General features: G+C 37.7%; 1 protein-coding gene across 7 annotated transcripts in view; it reads right to left on the bottom strand.

Annotated features, from left to right (window-relative positions):
- Nucleotides 1–10,284: 10,284 nt before the first annotated feature.
- zmynd11 (zinc finger, MYND-type containing 11) overlaps nucleotides 10,285–19,470 on the bottom strand; it is a 102,712-nt gene continuing 93,526 nt past the window's right edge. For all 7 annotated transcript variants that reach the window (XM_066723723.1, XM_066723746.1, XM_066723732.1 and 4 more), the window contains 3 exons: nucleotides 19,190–19,462; nucleotides 17,486–17,671; nucleotides 10,285–13,708 (listed from right to left, as the gene is read on the bottom strand). In XM_066723723.1, the coding sequence (XP_066579820.1) occupies nucleotides 13,586–13,708; nucleotides 17,486–17,671; nucleotides 19,190–19,462 (582 nt within the window). In that variant the 3' untranslated portion in view covers nucleotides 10,285–13,585. The remainder of the gene's footprint in view (nucleotides 13,709–17,485; nucleotides 17,672–19,189; nucleotides 19,463–19,470) is intronic.

The raw sequence follows: 19,470 nt of genomic DNA, 5'->3' as shown, positions 1-19,470 counted from the left end.
TGTGATTAACAGTATGATCATTGCATTGTAGGTAGCGATATTTTACACAGACCTGGGTCAAATACAGATACTATTATTCTTAAATAACCTGCCCCAAAACAACCTTTGTTATTTGAAGTATTTGAATAAATACTTATGAAAATCAAATACTCTTGTCATGTTTTTTTTTTTTTTTCTTCTTCATACTACGGCCTGAATAAAGGAAGTAATAACACACATCAGGCCATGTGGTTGTGTAGTTACATCTCTTTTAATGAGTGAGAACTGTAGCCTCGCCCCACTGCGCCTCACATATTTATATGCCTCATCTGCTTGCCACACCCACCTAGTGTCTCTGGGGTAGTGAACTCCCACTGAACTCTTGGTGTTCCTGAGCTTATTCATTATTAGGAAAAGTACTTATTACAGATGAGGAGGGGGGTTATTTACCCAGTTCCCCACATTCATTCAGTTCAGATCTCATTGGCTGCTGCTGGTCTCTGTAATGCTGATCACGTCACCTTACACGACCCGTGTGGTTCGAACATGTTTAATAAAATCGTTGGGGCTCCGACTAGCTTACGACTGGATCAGAGGGTAACGATGCATCACAGCCCCTCTCATCGTAGCGGGCCCTCGTCCCGACCAACAGTTTGTTGTCACAATCAGTGAAGATGTATCGGGACAAGGGCCAAATCGGGCAAAAATGTTGTAGTGTGACCTCAGCTAAAGTGATCCAACAAAGTAACAGAGGGTATCCATCAGGAAACCAAACTCACTTTGTTGTCACCTTATTTGAGCACACTGGGTCAATTGCAACGAACTGAAAGCGGCGTACTAACTGGAGATGAGATGCGCAGATCTGTACTAAACTAGTATGCAAGTTTAATACCCATTGCAATTAACTCGGTGGCTGAAGTTTGTCCCCAGCTGCGGACTAAACAAGGTCTCCATTGCAACGAAAAATTACTGCTGTTGCCCTCTAGAGCAGACTAAGTCCGGGACTAACTTAGTCCTACTCCAGCTATGGACTAACTATAGTGAGGGAAAAAAGTACTTGATCCCCTGCTGATTTTGTACGTTTGCCCACTGACAAAGAAATGATCAGTCTATAATTTTAATGGTAGGTGTATTTTAACAGTGAGAGACAGAATAACAACAAAAAAATCCAGAAAAATGCATTTCAAAAAAGTTATAAATTGATTTGCATGTTAATGAGGGAAATAAGTATTTGATCCCCTATCAATCAGCAAGATTTCTGGCTCCCAGGTGTCTTTTATACAGGTAACGAGCTGAGATTAGGAGCACTCTCTTAAAGGGAGTGCTCCTAATCTCAGCTCGTTACCTGTATAAAAGACACCTGTCCACAGAAGCAATCAATCAATCAGATTCCAAACTCTCCACCATGGCCAAGACCAATGAGCTGTCCAAGGATGTCAGGGACAAGACTAGACCTACACAAGGCTGGAATGGGCTACAATACCATCGCCAAGCAGCTTGGTGAGAAGGTGACAACAGTTGGTGCGATTATTCGCAAATGGAAGAAACACAAAATAACTGTCAGTCTCCGTCGCTCTGGGGCTCCATGCAAGATCTCACCTCGTGGAGTTTCAATGATCATGAGAACGGTGAGGAATCAGCCCAGAACTACACGGGAGGATCTTGTTAATGATCTCTAGGCAGCTGGGACCATAGTCACCAAGAAAACAATTGGTAACACACTACGCCGTGAAGGACTGAAATCCTGCAGCGCCTGCAAGGTCCCCCTGCTCAAGAAAGCACATGTACAGGCCCGTCTGAAGTTTGTCAATGAACATCTGAATGATTCAGAGGAGAACTGGGTGAAAGTGTTGTGGTCAGATGAGACCAAAATCGAGCTCTTTGGCATCAACTCAACTCGCCGTGTTTGGAGGAGGAGGAATGACCCCAAGAACACCATCCCCACCGTCAAACATGGAGGTGGAAACATTATGCTCTGGGGGTGTTTTTCTGCTAAGGGGACAGGACAACTGCACCGCATCAAAGGGACAATGGACGGGGCCATGTACCGTCAAATCTTGGGTGAGAACCTCCTTCCCTCAGCCAGGGCATTGAAAATGGGTCGTGGATGGGTATTCCAGCATGACAATGACCCAAAACACACAGCCAAGGCAACAAAGGAGTGGCTCAAGAAGAAGCACATTAAGGTCCTGGAGTGGCCTAGCCAGTCTCCAGACACATTTTCTGTGTTGATCAGTGGCAAAAACTCCTGATTAAATCCATTCAGATTTCATGTTGTAACACTATGCAATATGGAAAAGTCCAAGGGGGTGAATACTTCTGAGAGCCACTGTATAACTGTCACTCAGCTGGGCTGGTACATTTCTCCTGAGACACACACTCACTCGCAATTAAATGCAAGCTTTATTGGCATGACACTTGTATACAAGTATTACCAAAGCATGTGATATAATTGATACATATAAACAGGAAAATATATATTTATAGAAATAAAATAAAATACGTCAAAAGCGCCATCAATGATGAACTGCAAAGGGTAATTCGTTTGTGTATGCTAGCTGGGGATAGGAGGTCTAGCTGTATGAATGTGAACAGTACTGTGTCATGATATGGATTAATCCATTATGAATGGTATTAATCATAACAGATACAGTACGTATTAAACTCAATAGCTACATAAATAAAACTTGGTCACCTACTGTCTCGTTTGATTTAGATCGAATACTTCTTAATTTCCTCCATCGATTCCAAAACAGCCTTTTATTAAACCCTATACGGCAGTTGGTATCTTTTCAGGTCTTTCATGCCAACCCTTTTTATCGGTAAGTCCGGGTACACGCCTGTCACAGAGCTCCTGCGGAAAGTCCCATCCCTCTGTGGCCAGTCTGACCAGGTGCGTCACTCTGCGCACACTCTGACCGCTGCGCCCACGATGCTCACTCTTTCCGCAGAGTGTGCGGAATAACTGAAGTCTGCATGTATTGTGTACACAGGGTGTGAAGCTTAACAAAGGTACAGTTTGAAAAGATGTAATGACTTTCCATGTACCAATAATTATTTTAAATGTTCTTTAGGCTACATCTTGAACAATTTAAATATTTTAGTATTCAGTTTTACTTATTTAATTCATAGAGCTTTATTTATGTGGCGTATTAAAAAATAAACAAACAAAATAAGCTTGGCACAATAAAAAAAAGCTTTTCAGGTGCATACTATGTCCAGTACCTTACCCTTACAGGTTTAATGAGTGAGTAAGAGTGGGGCCAACTATTGTAACACTGATTGGACTTGGTTTTATATATAAATTATTGAAATTGTTTGTACACTTTCTTTTGCATAAACACAGTTAAGTTATTTCTGGTTTACAATTGTATTATTATTGCTGTGAAATTGATGGTCCATCAATCAGCCAATATCTACCTCTATGTATTGTTTTTCTTAATGTTTGGAAATTGCAACTATAACCCTCTCTAAAACCTAAAAGCTAAAAGCACTCAATGGGACACACTTCAGCGCCAGCATTATTATTATTATTTATTAGCAGACGCCCTTAGCCAGGGCGACTTGCATTGAGCGCCTTTACCTTTGACTGAAAAAGTACCTAAGCAATCTTTTCAAGTCATCTGTCTCTGTATTTAATTAAAATAATAATAATAATAATAATAATAATAATAATAATAATAATAATAATAATAATAATAATAATTATAATTATTATTAGGAGGTGATATTAACGAACAATGTATTTCCAAGTTGTATAGGCTACTGCTTCAATCATTAATTAATTGATAGGTGCCAACATGTTTTTTGGCTGAACTTTCTAATCATATATTTAAATCATGATTATATAATAATTTTATATTTTCTATCTATGTATTATAATTTCCTTGATACATAATTTAACAATATCTACAACTGTCTAGCTAGTGTAAGATTAATGTTTAGTTAATTACTATTGTTAAACACTGCCCTCTAGCGGGTTTTGTAGGTTTCGACTGTGGATGTGATTTCCTGTTAGAAGGGAGGAAAAAGGAAGAGACATCAGTTTATATTATTGTGTGTTCCTGTTCAGCTGACATTACGCAGCTCTGCTCACTGTATGTTCCTTGCTCTCAAGAATATAATTGTACCCTTTATTGAACCAACCGCCTCTGAGTCTTCTGTGCGCCGACAACAGGAAAGGGGATAGAAAATACAAGGGAACGTAATAGAAAGGACGCCTATTACACTAGCATTACATTACATCTATATACGCCCGCCGCTGCTGTATTTTCGCAGTTGACCTGTGCAATTTGCCGGCAACGTGTCCGTCTGACTGAAGCAGGAAAATCATGTGGACGCAGTGCGTCAGCTGACTGACGCAACCAATCAGAATAGAGGCGCGTTTCTGCGCCCACGACACGACGGGTTCAGCGCCTTTCAGCAAGAACTTGTGACCCAAACCAGACACGCACCGGGTTGTTAGAAATGCTTGAAAATCATATATTCGCAGCAATTCTGTGTTATTGATGAACCAACAGGTTGGCGCGTGTAATGCTAACTATTGTCACACATGTCAGATGTTTTATACCAATAAATCATACAAAATATATTCTCTCTATACAGGCAAGCGTGTGACCCCTCACACTGGGGTGGTTTCAGATGAAATCGGGTGGGTCTGTTTGCTGGGACACAATGTGTCCGTCACTGCGCTGCTGTCACTCTTGTGTACAAACTGTCAGCTCGCAACTCGGGGTCGTTTCCGTGATTCACTCAGATCATATTGCAGTAATAATAATAGTGAACTCGGTTCCTTTTGTATTAATAAAACACCAGATATTTACATTTTACATGATTAGTGCATATAAGAAATGGCAGCATACACATTTTGACTACTTCTGATACAACAAAATAATACATGTGTTTGTTCACGTTGTGCAGGATGTGCAGATCTGGCGATTGTCTGTATCATGAACACATCCAATATAAACACACTGTGTGCAGTTATTGAACACAGCAATAGGCTGCTTTGCCATCAGTGCAGGTTGCGCTGCCGAATGGTGGTTGTTTTGCCTGTATAAAAATATACAATAACATAGTGCTACTTTACATAATACATTCAATTCAATTCAATTCAATTTTATAGCAATGCGTTATTTCTGACACTTATTTTCTCACACAAACAAAAGTACAAATAAGCCACAAAATGATTGAAAAATGACTGGCTCACACGCAGCATCTTTAGATAAAATTGTACACTCTGATGGATTAACTTTATTTTGCATTATATTCCATTTAGAAAAAAAAAAAAGAGAAATACCTTCGTAACACGCTTGATGTATATACACCAATATCCAATTGTCAGATTACTGACGTTACCGTTAACAAGTAAATGAACAAATACAACGCGCATGTTATCTTCACTGTACTGTACACGTTTTTGGGTGAAATGTGGAGCTCACTTTGCTTTCGACACGAACCGCCGTGTTCAGTCGAAACATCCTACCCGTCAAGTTTTCCTACTTAATGCCAATGCGCATGCGTACCTGGTATTTGCGTCATTTTTGTTAGGATTTTGGAGAACGCCGATAAATCCGTGCTACCCGGACTGCATTTGTTTTTGTTAAACGGTTAATATATTTCAACTTAATTTTTAAAGCATATGTTTATAATTGCAAAAGCATGCTATTTAACGTATGTCACTGTTATTTAGTTGTTTTGGCTCGGGTTGTCCGAGTAGCCAGACGTTGCTCATACCAGTACACGTTTAGGTCTAGTTATACCGTTACTGCTAGGCGCTAGCGATAGGTCTGTATAAACACTGGTAACTTGCCGCAGTAATGCCTGTAACTGAATTGATTCGTCCTAATTTTTGACGTTGTTAAACGAGGCAGATTTACAAACCATTTTCACTGAGGGGAGACGTTTCTAACATTGGCTTCATTCGTCTATACACGTTTATGGCTACACCACACACTGTCCTTACTTTGTTTCGTTTGTACAATTTAATTTAAATGTAACACTATAAAACACTCAATTGCACGTTTTCACTACATTTACACTTGTGTGTATTACATTTCAACGAAAATATTGCATCTATTTCTCTGTATTAGTCTACCCTCAGGAAATGTGTCCAGTGAGAAATTGCCCATTCATTTCAGGTAGTCTACATGGATTGATCTTGCTCGGATACCTTAATAAATGTTTTATTATTTGATGTAAAATAGAATTGTTTTTGGCAGGTTTGATTTATATGCAATTTATTCTTTTTAATAAGCAGACCCTTTTGTTATAAATACACGCAAACATGAAATATTCGTCCTGGATTTAAATTACATGTCGCGATGTCTTGTGAATTATCTCAAAATGTTTATCTTAAAACTATTAAAATGTTTAAAACACAGGCTAATTTTTGTGATCAATCGCATGAAGAGTCGTATATTTTAATTATATTTGTAATCCCTCATTATCGCTTTAACAATATGTTAATGGTAATCCAAGTATAGACGCTTTACCGACTGCAGAAATACAAACCTTACAACCTTATTAAACGTAGCGATTAATACTGATCTGTCCATTACGGTGTCAAAGGCGTTTTTAAAGGAATCCCATTCGCAATAAAAGCTGATGCCCCTTATGTTGCACAGGGATAAATCTGCAGCTACAAACTGTTCAGTAAGTTATGGATGCCAGAGTATTGTAGCCATATTTATATACACAGTATGAGTTTTGCTTAAGAAACTGTCTGTGACTGTCAGACTGTGTATTTCATGATATATAGATATGTAGTGAGTACACAGGACAGATTTAAACCCAGCGCACTGTATTTAATAATGCAACGCAGTTCATTCTCCCACAGATAAATAATAAGGGTCAATATGTAGGATACTTAAATTCATCTATATCGTCAATGTTAATCGTATCATGATACAGGGAGAAGTAACACGGTCATTTACGATGCGCTGGTAAACAAAATAAACTAGAATAAATTTTAAGTGATGTCATTTGTTTTATATATTGTTTCACTGTGTCCCGGTTTCTAATTTTGATATCTGGTACAACTTATACTATAAGACTGTTAGATATCGTAAAAACATTTCAGCCCCAAGTGTGGAAATGATTTGGGGGATTTTAACGACCAAAATGGGGGTAATTTATGGACAGGACATGCAACACTGGTGAGTGGAAACGCTGCGGGAATAGTCTAGTGGAAACGGGGCATTGCACTTACTATATGATGTAAGTATATATACTCTTAGTGTACAGTAAGAGTACATATACTTACATCGTATAGTAAGTGTAAGTCATGTAGACACATCTCAATAGACAATTTGTATAGTTGCTGTTGTTTTTAAACAATCCATTCAGCATGTACAATTGCACGAAGACAGATGCGCTGTGTGCATGCAGTGCGCATGCGCTACTGACAATGACGCGCTTTGCGCCGCCAGCGAGTGATCGCAGACAGCGGGGATTGCTGCCGGCGCATGCGCACGTCCACCTGCTCACAAGAATCCTAAGGCTTAGGTTGCAATACAGTAGAGGTCTCCAGCTTTGATACAGACACAAATACACTGGACACGCGCGCTCCGAAGACCACCCAGCCCATAAAACAGTAGCCTCCAAAATCAAGGGGTTTTGGCCCCAGGTTATGACTAGTGAATGTTTTCCAGACTAAGAACTAAATCCTTGTATTCAAAATACATAAATATGTACATGGGTAATTTTTTTCCTCTTAAAATTTCTCAACTCAAATTCCTGAATACACACAACAGATACTCATGACACACACTTTCCATGCAGGAGTGTAGTGGGAAAATGTACTTTTATTATTTTCTTTAATGGTTTCATGTTGTTGATTCAGATTTGTATATAAAGCAATTAGATTGTATTTACTCCTTTTTGGGGGGGTACTTTAATTATTAGTTCTTAATGCATTACTGTCTGAGAAGTTACTTCAATCAGTTGAAACGGTTAAACAGTAAAGGTTGTGTGTTCTGGGGCACAGGTTGAGGACTTTAAAACAATGTCTGACAAACATCTGCTGACTGAAGAATGCTGACCAGCACCAGGCAACTCATCAAACACTTCAACAACAGTAACAAACTTAGGTCTATGTTCATTATTATGCATGTGGTAAACTATTTTGTACAACTGTATTTGAGCTGTAATCACTTCCGATAGATAAGACTGTAAACTATTGTCTATCTGAAGATACCAGAAGACTCTCCACAGACTCTTGACAGGAAGAGGTCTGGCAGACCCGAAGCCACAACAGAATCAGAAGACAAGTTTCTGAGAGTCAACAGCTTGTGTGATAGGCGGCTCACAGGACAACAGCTTCAATCACAGCTTAACACTGGTCACAGTAAGCAAGTCTCAGTTTCAGCTGTGAGGAGAAGACTTCGAGCGGCAGGTTTCACAGGTCCAGTGGCAGTAAGAAAGCCATTGCAAAGATGGCAGAATAAGAAAAAGAGGCTTGCCTGGGCCATGAAGCTCCGCCAGTGGACTACTGAAGACTGGAAGAAGGTCTTATGGACCGATGAATCAAAATTTGAAATCTTCGGTTCATCAGGCAGGGTTTTTGAATGTTGTCAAGTAGGTGAAAGGATGGTTCCTTAATGTGTGACACCAACTGTCAAACATGGAGGAGGAAGCATGATGGTCTGGGGCTCTTTTGCTGGATCCAGAGTCGGTGACTTGCACAGAGTGAGTGGCACCCTGAACCAAAACGGCTACCACAGCATTTTGCAGTGCCATGCAATACCCTCTGGTATACGCCTGGTTGGTCAGGGGTTCATCCTACAGCAAGACAATGACCCAAAACATGGGATGAACTGGACAGAAGGGTGAAAGAAAAAGCAACAATGTTGGAAAGAACTTCCCAAACAATACTTGATTTCCAGTGTAGAAAGAACACGGTGAGACATTAAACTGCATAAATTTAAATAAGAACTGGACAAATTGAGGTGTTCTAAAACTATGGACTGATAGTGTACACTGCAGGATTAACACACACACACACACAAAATCAAACTAAGAAACTATTTTTTAAACTGCTATCTTTTTCAGTCAATTTAGGTAAAATAATCACTTAAGAATCTAATTTCCTTGACTTCAATCAATACATCAAAGCTTTATGCTAAACATTATTCACTTGCCTGATTCTTTAAAATCAAATAATACATTAAGCAAGAGCATTAAAAATATTGATATTCCAATATCAGACATTTTCAACACATATCTTTCAGGATCCTATTTAGAAAAACATTCTTATGATCTCCATAATATCTTACGATTTGACTAAAACTTTACTTAAAAACATTTTTTGTTGTTGTTTATGATGTACTAGTTTGATGTATGTTACAGTAAGTGTGTGAAAATGGTAAATGTATAAATTTACCAGTAAATATATAAATATACCAACTAGGCGGTAAATGTATAAATGTATACTTTTACCAACTAGGTGGAGATGTAGCCTACAGATTATCCATGAGAAATACATATTTCCACATTTACCAACTAGGCAGTACATTTATACATTCACCACCTAGTTGGAAAATGTTTTCATTTACTGGTAAATTTATACATTTATCGTAACATATATATTTGATTAGACTTCAACTATAAATCTACAACTTGTTAATTAATTAAGAGTTTCTTATTCAGGTGACAATACAAGGTGGAGAACTTCATATTCTCGAATAAACCTTTTTTCACACTGAATTAACTGAAGAATTCAGAAAAAATTACACTGGCAATGGAAGCACAGACTTTATCCAGCAGCACTTAATTTGAGTTCCGTATTGACAGACTGCTTCAACACCGGCTGTTTAAATCTGCTTGTCTGCTGTTTTTCTTCATTAAGTATTTGTGATGCATGTCTGATTTAGAGTGCCCTTGGTATTCAATGTGAATTGTTATTGGTCTACCCGTCTTTAAAAGCTGTAGTCAACTGTTGTCAAAGTGCCTACGTCTATCTTTTTTATAGAATGTACCTTTTTTTTTTTTTTCCAAAAGTCGCAATTGGTTTCAACGGCACTGCAAACAATGTGGGTTTTGTTTTGCTTTTTGTAACTGGCCTGCAGCAATGTGGAATTAATGTTTACCAGAGTGTTGTGGGTTCAAATCCTGCATAAGCTACTGTTGTGAAATTTGCTCCAGGATCTGGAGCTGTTTTGTGTAACATGCCTACAACAGAACCCCACACAAAAAAAACAAAGCAATTCATTTAAAATAAATATTAATATCATAATCTAATGTCATTTTAACCATTGAAATGAAAATGAACATGTGTTATTGCTTACAGGCAAACAAACCATGAACAAGCTCTGGTTGTATAGTTTCAGACACCTTTCAGTAATAGACTGTATATCTTCCACAATCTCATTGCAGTAAAAGGTTTCCCAGTGTAGGCTAAAAATAAACAACAGAAGAAAGGTTACTAATGGTTTTTAAAAGCCTCATATGAAGCTACTTCTTACAGGTTGTTTGACAGTGCAGCTGCAGGTCAGTGTGGTAAGAAATGATTCCCATTTTCACATCTGCCTGGTACCTCAGTCAAATCTCTGCTTACACTCTATAACCAGCTCCAGATTTTAACATGCTCACACAATTTTCTTGTCCATTTTAGGCTTATATTCTATGCTCACGCATCCTTCAGTAACTGTGCAACAACATTTTTGATATGTTGATATTTGTAAGTTTACTGCTTGGGAACACATTTTTGATTTGAATTTGAAAGATTCAATCACAACTCAACAGTCTGCCCTTTCAAACTACATATAGTTATGTAAAATGAAGTGCTTCTTCACCTGCAAAGCACTTTTAAAACAGCCACCACTTGTTGAAGATACATTTATTGTTCCATGTTAGCACATAGAAGGACTATATATATATATATATATATATATATATATATATATATTGCTAGCTAAAGCATCTTACAAAAATGCCAGAAAGCATAGAAAACTGACAGCCACAATGTATACATATGAACAGAGATAGAACTTAACTTGTTGGAGACAATTTCGCGATTAGTCATGAATTAGTCATAACACTTCTCTTACTAGAAACAATCCATATTTCATCAGTTAAGCAGTGAAGAGAAATAACTTTACGGATTTTTTTTTTTTTTTTTTTTACATATTTCATATTGCATCATTTCAGGAAGTGCAACTATGTCATTAAATGTGAAAAAAAAATTACATACAAATAAAATAAAAACCAGAAAACACACATCTTACTTTCATGCAGATACCAGCAATATTTTTACAGACTGGAATGATTATACATCACAATATTTCCACTTATGAAAATATCACAAACGTTCATTTATAGGGATGGACTTATATAAAATATTTCATAGTACATAAAATATTTTACTGATATTTGTTTCCCCCCCTATAGAAGACTTTGCAATATGCAATTCAAGTAAAACATCCATCTTTTCAATCTGACATTCCATAACATTCTGACAATAAGGTCAACTGTGATATTTGCAAATGTTTTCCTCAAAACCGGGTTCTTGAAAACCACAGCCGGTTTGGTTAATAATTCTATGAGCGCAAATGTATGATGCACTGTACATTCTCAGTACAAAGCAGACGATATTGCATTTAAAAAAACAAAACACAGAAACCAAAGGAAAATTATTAATTCTTATTTACATGTAGTGCAACAATAACATGAAAAACTGCTGTCACTCTCTCCGGGAACATGGGGCCGTGACAAGGTTACACCACTTACATTTTCTTACAACTGTCTTGATTAATTTGACAGCAATTCATAACTTTTGTGCAGGGAGTGTGTCACGATGAGACTAACAATATGGATTTGAACACTTAAGTACTGCAATTATAGGTTTGTAGTTATCAGTGGAGAACCAGAGGGGCCTTCCAGGAACTCTGCGAAACCAGCCTGTTCTGTAGACATTTGGAGGGACTGCTGTGCTTTGCAGTCTGATGAAAGAGAGATTGAAACATAGGATTTTTTTGGTGCTACTTTAATAGCAAAATACACCTGACAATTTAATTGCCATTTTTCTTTCTAGTTAAGAGTGAAGCAAAGGAAAACATCAACATTTGCATATATTTCTATTTAAATAAAAAAATACTTTTACATTTTGTGAAATTAATGCCAAGAGACAGCATGGCTTTACTTGGTTCGGAAAATTGATTATACATCAGGTTTTATTTTTCAGTCAATAGTGGGTATATTTTATATCGGTCCATCCGTATCTGTCTGTAAACCAGAAATTCAGCAAGCAAAACTTTTTTTTTTTACAATTTTAATTTAGAAACATTAATCAACATGCACGTGTCTTCATTCTGTGTACAATGATGGCGTTGAAAAAACAGTCACCGACCCACTAACTACAGTAGAAGCTGTGAAGTTTTTTTTGTTTAAGTTTTTTTTTAGCTTGGTGCTTTTCGTATTCTACAATGAAACAGAGTGTAAATATCACAATAGAACAATAACACCGATGTCAACTTAAAAAATAAAAATAAAAGGAATAAAAATCACCATTACATTTAGTCTGTTAGGACAGGTACGATAAAAGTATTTGGCAATTTTTACAAGCATTTGGGTTAGGAAAACAAAGTAAATGTGCAAACCTTAAAATAAGAAGTAAATATTAAAACCTTCTCTAAGATCCAGCTCAGTAAAGATTCCTATATTCCCCAGAACTGTAGTCTAAAAGAGCAAATCTAGCAAAAAGTTTCATAAAAATTACAATATTTAAAACACCAAAAACCAAAATGCGCGTAATAATTATAAACGGAAGATTTATTTTTATTGGCAGACCTCACACCTGCCATCGTAACCCTGTTCCCTAGTTCAATAATGACCTTGAGAGTTAAGGAATATGGGTATAACTCAATAAACCAATGACACTCACCTGAAAATGTTGATGAATAAAATCACTGTGAATGGCCGAGACCTACGTTATATTTCTTCCATGTTTTTTTGTCCTTAAAAAAATGCAAATACCCTTTTAAATGCTACAATTTTATGATTTGAAGCTCAATATCCACGTACATTATATATATATATACATACACATATATATACATATATATATATATATATATATATATATATGTATACATACACACACACACATATATATATATATATATATTTCAATTTACAGTAAGAAAAGTGATAAAAAAAAAAAATCCAGGTAATAAAATGTATTTATGTAAATGCTTTTTTTTTTTTTTTCTTCTCGCTAAAAACATAAATAACACATTTGCCAACAAAGGGGGAAAAATAAAATAAAAAAGCACAACAGTAAAACAGACTGTGCTGTCCTGTGCTTCCAAGTCATGCCCTTGCACATCTGATAATGATTTTGAAAAAATAAAATCAATATTGGGCATATTAAATAAACATACCAAGAACAAGATAGAAATGCTCTTGAGAGAGGAGGAGTGGACACAAATCTTGGGACTCTGCGACAAATGTTTCGGTGCACAAAGTGTCCTACAAGGCTGGTGCAAATGAGACTCCGGGAAATAAACTGCCCAATTGTGTGTGTTTGTAAAACTTGATCTGCTGTGTGGGACGAGCAGGTTAACACAGTGAGTCACTGGCAGGAGGGGGGCAGAGGAGGACGCGGCCTTCATCTCTTCCTGCGACAGGTGCGCTTGTGGTCGGCATGCCAGTGCTCCTGCTGGCACTTGATGGAGCAGTACGACGTGTTCCAGCAGCAGTGGTACATGGCCTCCTCCTCGCAGTTGTAGCACTGCAGGACAGCAAACAAGACATCGGTTACATAGCAACAACACCGCCAACACGTCTGACTATGGAGGGTGAGCAGTGCCAAAATTAAGATGAACGTGAACGTGAACATAAAGATGAAGACTGTCCACTTTTACAAAGTTGCCATTGAAACTGGTTGGAAGTCAGACATTTCAATGCTGAGCAATGGTGGACAGATGTGTTTCAATGGAAGTTAAAACGTAAGTTTCCATATTGTATTTTGTACCTTCTTATTTGGGAAAATGTACAAATATACATCTGCTCACTAACACAGTCCTTATAGATAAAGGGAGATGTTAAATTAAGTACTACATATTACTCTATTGCATTTATTTTAGCCATAGAACACATATATAGATATAGGTATAGACCTATATCTATCTATCTATCTATCTATATATATATATATATATATATATATATATATATATATATATATATATACACACAAACGTTTTTTTTCTTAATTGTTAAGTTCACTTGAGACTATAACACCAGTAATTCAGTCATACAGAACTATTCAAGACAATTGGCTGTGGCGGCTATAAGCGCTTTAAAACAGGTATTATATAAAAAATTATATATCTCAGTATAGTGGTTAAAGCGTACGACTGCGAATCTGGTATTGTGGGTTCAAATCCTGATGTATGGATGTTTTTTATGTATGTATACAGTGAGGGAAAAAAGTATTTGATCCCCTGCTGATTTTGTATGTTTGCCCACTGACAAAGAAATGATCAGTCTATAATTTTAATGGTAGGTGTATTTTAACAGTGAGAGACAGAATAACAGCAAACAAATCCAGAAAAACGCATTTCAAAAAAGTTATAAATTGATTTGCATGTTAATGAGGGAAATAAGTATTTGATCCCCTATCAGTCAGCAAGATTTCTGGCTCCCAGGTGTCTTTTATACAGGTAACGAGCTGAGATTAGGAGCACTCTCTTAAAGGGAGTGCTCCTAATCTCAGCTCGTTACCTGTATAAAAGACACCTGTCCACAGAAGCAATCAATCAATCAGATTCCAAACTCTCCATCATGGCCAAGACCAAAGAGCTGTCCAAGGATGTCAGGGACAAGAGTGTAGACCTACACAAGGCTGGAATGGGCTACAAGACCATCGCCAAGCAGCTTGGTGAGAAGGTGACAACAGTTGGTGCGATTATTCGCAAATGGAAGAAACACAAAATAACTGTCAGTCTCCCTCGGTCTGGGGCTCCATGCAAGATCTCACCTCGTGGAGTTTCAATGATCATGAGAACGGTGAGGAATCAGCCCAGAACTACACGGGAGGGGATCTTGTTAATATCTCAAGGCAGCTGGGACTATAGTCACCAAGAAAACAATTGGTAACACACTACGCCGTGAAGGACTGAAATCCTGCAGCGCCCGCAAGGTCCCCCTGCTCAAGAAAGCACATGTACAGGCCCGTCTGAAGTTTGCCAATGAACATCTGAATGATTCAGAGGAGAACTGGGTGAAAGTGTTGTGGTCAGATGAGACCAAAATTGAGCTCTTTGGCATCAACTCAACTCGCCGTGTTTGGAGGAGGAGGAATGACCCCAAGAACACCATCCCCACCGTCAAACATGGAGGTGGAAACATTATGCTTTGGGGGTGTTTTTCTGCTAAGGGGACAGGACAACTGCACCGCATCAAAGGGACGATGGACGGGGCCATGTACCATCAAATCTTGGGTGAGAACCTCCTTCCCTCAGCCAGGGCATTGAAAATGGGTCGTGGATGGGTATTCCAGCATGACAATGACCCAAAACACACAGCCAAAGCAACAAAAGAGTGGCTCAAGAAGAAGCACATTAAGGTCCTGGAGTGGCCTAGCCAGTCTCCAGACCTTAATCCCATAGAAAATCTGTGGAGGGAGCTGAAGGTTCGAGTTGCCAAACATCAGACTCGAAACCTTAATGACTTGGAGAGGATCTGCAAAGAGGAGTGGGACAAAATCCCTCCTGAGATGTGTGCAAACCTGGTGGCCAACTACAAGAAACATCTGACCTCTGTGATTGCCAACAAGGGTTTTGCCACCAAGTACTAAGTCGAAGGGGTCAAATACTTATTTCCCTCATTAACATGCAAATCAATTTATAACTTTTTTGAAATGCATTTTTCTGGATTTTTTTGTTGTTATTCTGTCTCTCACTGTTAAAATACACCTACCATTAAAATTATAGACTGATCATTTCTTTGTCAGTGGGCAAACGTACAAAATCAGCAGGGGATCAAATACTTTTTTCCCCCACTGTGTGTGTGTATATATAATTTCATGGAGTTAAACGGTTTCAGAGTATGGAGAACTATCCATATTAAGATTACAAATAAATACACAGAGAAAATAAATAAATACATTATTAAATAAATACATGGACATTTAGGCCTATCTATTTATTTCAATATTTATTTATTCATCTATTTATTAGTTCATTTAAACATTTATTTATTCATTCATTTCAACATGTATATATTGATTTCCCATTTGCCTTTTTGCTATTTACACTTCACAGTGCACTTTTAAATTTAGTAGTGCCTCAATGTGACAAACCCCCCTCTGTCAATCACAGCTAGTGGGCGGTATCCTGCATGCTTATTGCAGGATACATGCTTAATCATGTTCATGTTCATCTTCATAATCATCTAATAATTCATAATTCATAATTCAGTGCAGGGTCAGCAGGGCATGTCACAGTGTGAGAGAAACTTAATTGATTTTAAGATGTAAATACTGGAATCAGATGTGTGTTCATTACCAGTCCAGTACAACCCTCCATCCTTGATTAAATGGATTGCAAATTGCAATTTATAAAGTATAATTATAATTATAATTGGGCACTATTGCCTAATTTCTCTCTTTCTTATTTCTGTTTTATGGTTCATATCATATTTATGTTATATGAAGCAGCCTATACTGACAAATACTCTACCAACAATAAAGGTGTGGCCTAGCTCTTCTAAATAAAGTGTTCTTCAAGTACGCCTCTCTCTCCTGGACCCAGATGATTACAACCAGTGCAATGTACAGGTGGAATGTGTTTAAGTTAACCACCTAAACTACATTACTAGACTGTCAGCACAATGCTTTTGTCAGTGTTTATGAAAATAATTAGGAGTTTGACTTCTTTTATTACCTGTAAATGATATGGTTAGAATGAGAATGAGTGGTGTGACTGAACCTTGGAGGGAGGAGGACATGTGATAAGTGGACCTCAAAAATGTTGTGAACTGCTTATAGCATAAATACAATTCTTATGGTTTCTACATTGAACCCGATTATAAACAACCTTTAATGAACTTCTCTGCTCATGATGACTCATAAGGAAGTTTCTTCTTCCAGTGCCAACTTATCCTGGGGATGCTGCACCCAGGGGCCAGATATTTCTTTCATTACTATGGTCGCAAGTCTCAAATTCCTTTCTTAAGCAGTTTTGATAAAGGTATAGTCAACATTTTGCCTACAATGCCTTTGGGATCCATTTTCTAAATACTTATTTTTATTTTTTTAACTTATCAAAATTATCAAAGAAATTGGCTTTATTTTTTCTGGAGTGTATGCCCTTTTCTTCATTACAACTGTAATGATTTTTGGGACCAACGGCCATTTCACCCTCTGGTTGCAGCAGTGTGGTTGATTTGTATTTTTGCTTATTGGTCTCCAGAGAGAAAAACCTTTCCCCTGACTGCTGGATTGGGTTACTGACATACACTACTACAGCAGCCAGGTTTGAATCAGGCGGGCAATTCTACTCACCCATTGCTTCTTCTTGGTCTGTGAAATTAGCTGTTTGTGCTGTGCCACCATCTTCTTGACCTCTTCCACCAACTCCTCCTTGCATTTCTCTTTCACCTGTTTGCATTTGCGCTCCATCTCCGACTGCACGTTAGCCACAGCTTTGCTCACCGCCTGACGCCTTTCCTCTTCCATCTCAGTGCGCAGCTGCAACCCCAGACACCCACAGTTAATACACATACACTACAGTGACCGCGTTTATAAAAAAAAAAAAAAGGGAATACTACATATAATATTTATTAACAAAATCTTCCGCTGTGATAATTTTACACTCATTTTTTCTACTGAGGGAACTAGCCCTAGCCACAAAGTGTATGGTAACTGATGACAGGGTTTGCACAAATTTTTACCAATGAAATTCCAAAACTTTGCATTTAAATGAGGTAGTCACAACCACCATAATGTTAACTTCAGATGTGTGTGTGGTTTGTTGAATAAATGTAGTAAACAATGTGGGCACAGCCGGTTGTTTTAGGACTCACCACGTAAAAGAGTTAAGTTAGATTTAAAAACGCACCAGAATGATTAGCTTACGAACAAAATGAATACAAACATTATCATTTCAGGTCGATTTAAAACTTCCATGACTTTTCTCAAACTCTATGGATATTTTATGATATTTCAAAACATTTCCAGGCCTGGAAAATGATATTTCAAATTCCATAACTTTTCCAGGATTTCCATGACCCAGGGATGTGAATGTGAATGTTTCAAAATACACCCAAAATACTAGTACATACTACTGTTATTTATCTATTTTGCAACTTATTTAGTACTTACTACTAAATAGTTACATGCGCTACGCCGTCACCGTTGACACAGGAATTTTCAGTCTTGCCTGCATTCCCCTCAGATCGTGTCTCTCTGCTTTTTCCTTGCTTTTAGTCAGCTGTTGTGCTTAGATTCGTGTACTTACTATAATTTTTCATTTACTATTACGAGTTTGATTTATCGAAAAGAAAAAAATCTAGTACAAGTGAATCTAATTGAAATAGATCAAAATAAGTGATGACTATCACAGAAATATTAAGTATTAGAGAAGCTGGTGAGTGGTATGAGTGCATCAGCTGTTGGCTGCATGTTTGGTGTAACTGAGTCCACTGTACATTAAATAATTTTATGTTCTTTGAAGCAAAGAAAAATAAATCAGTTTGTTGACTCTTTATATGGAATTTCATTCATTTGTGAATTTTTAAAGACATATAACTTACTATTCTTTATGCATGTCATCTCGAGCATGTATAGTATAGTGGGTGATCAGTTAAAGTTATAAATACAGCTTTAAGTTTCCTTCTGGTATATTTTTCACATGTATGTATACAATTTATTCACAGTTTTCCCTATTTGTTTTAGCCATAGCACTCTAAGGTTAACCGTTATGCATGAGGCAATATGAAAGTTGCATATTAAGTGGGGGCAGTATCATCAGATCAAAATGCTTATTCGCAAATTTTATTAGGAACATATCCCTTGCAAATGTTGAGGGGCCGATGTACATTAATCTGTGAACAGTGCCAGCATCAGACAGTTATGTTCAGAAAATGCAGTGTAAAAAACCTCATCACTCTTGGTTCTGCCAGTAAGAAGAGATCCTTTGTAAAGGTTTCTGTGAAAAACTGAATAATCAGTAGTAGTAATAATGAAGAAATTGCTCCCCCTCCAAACCTTTTCCAGTGCCTCCCGGACCACTCTCTCAGTCTCCCTCTTGTTGTCAGCCTTCATCATGTCCTTGACATCACTGAAGATTTTGGTGTACTTCTCGTGGCACATGTTCTGGCAGACGCCGTCGCTGCTGGTCTGAGTGCTCCGATGCAGTGTCCTGGGCGAGGAGGCACTGAGCTTTTTGGTCTGGGTTGAGACTGAGGACTTTTCAGGCTGGTGTGGTGTGGTGGGGATTTCCTGACTGGAGCTCACAGCTTCGATCTCTGGCTCGGCGTCCTGCAAGG

This window comes from Amia ocellicauda, chromosome 2 (assembly GCF_036373705.1).
Source record: "Amia ocellicauda isolate fAmiCal2 chromosome 2, fAmiCal2.hap1, whole genome shotgun sequence".
Taxonomy (NCBI): domain Eukaryota; kingdom Metazoa; phylum Chordata; class Actinopteri; order Amiiformes; family Amiidae; genus Amia; species Amia ocellicauda.
This window is presented reverse-complemented; position numbering and strand designations above follow the sequence as displayed.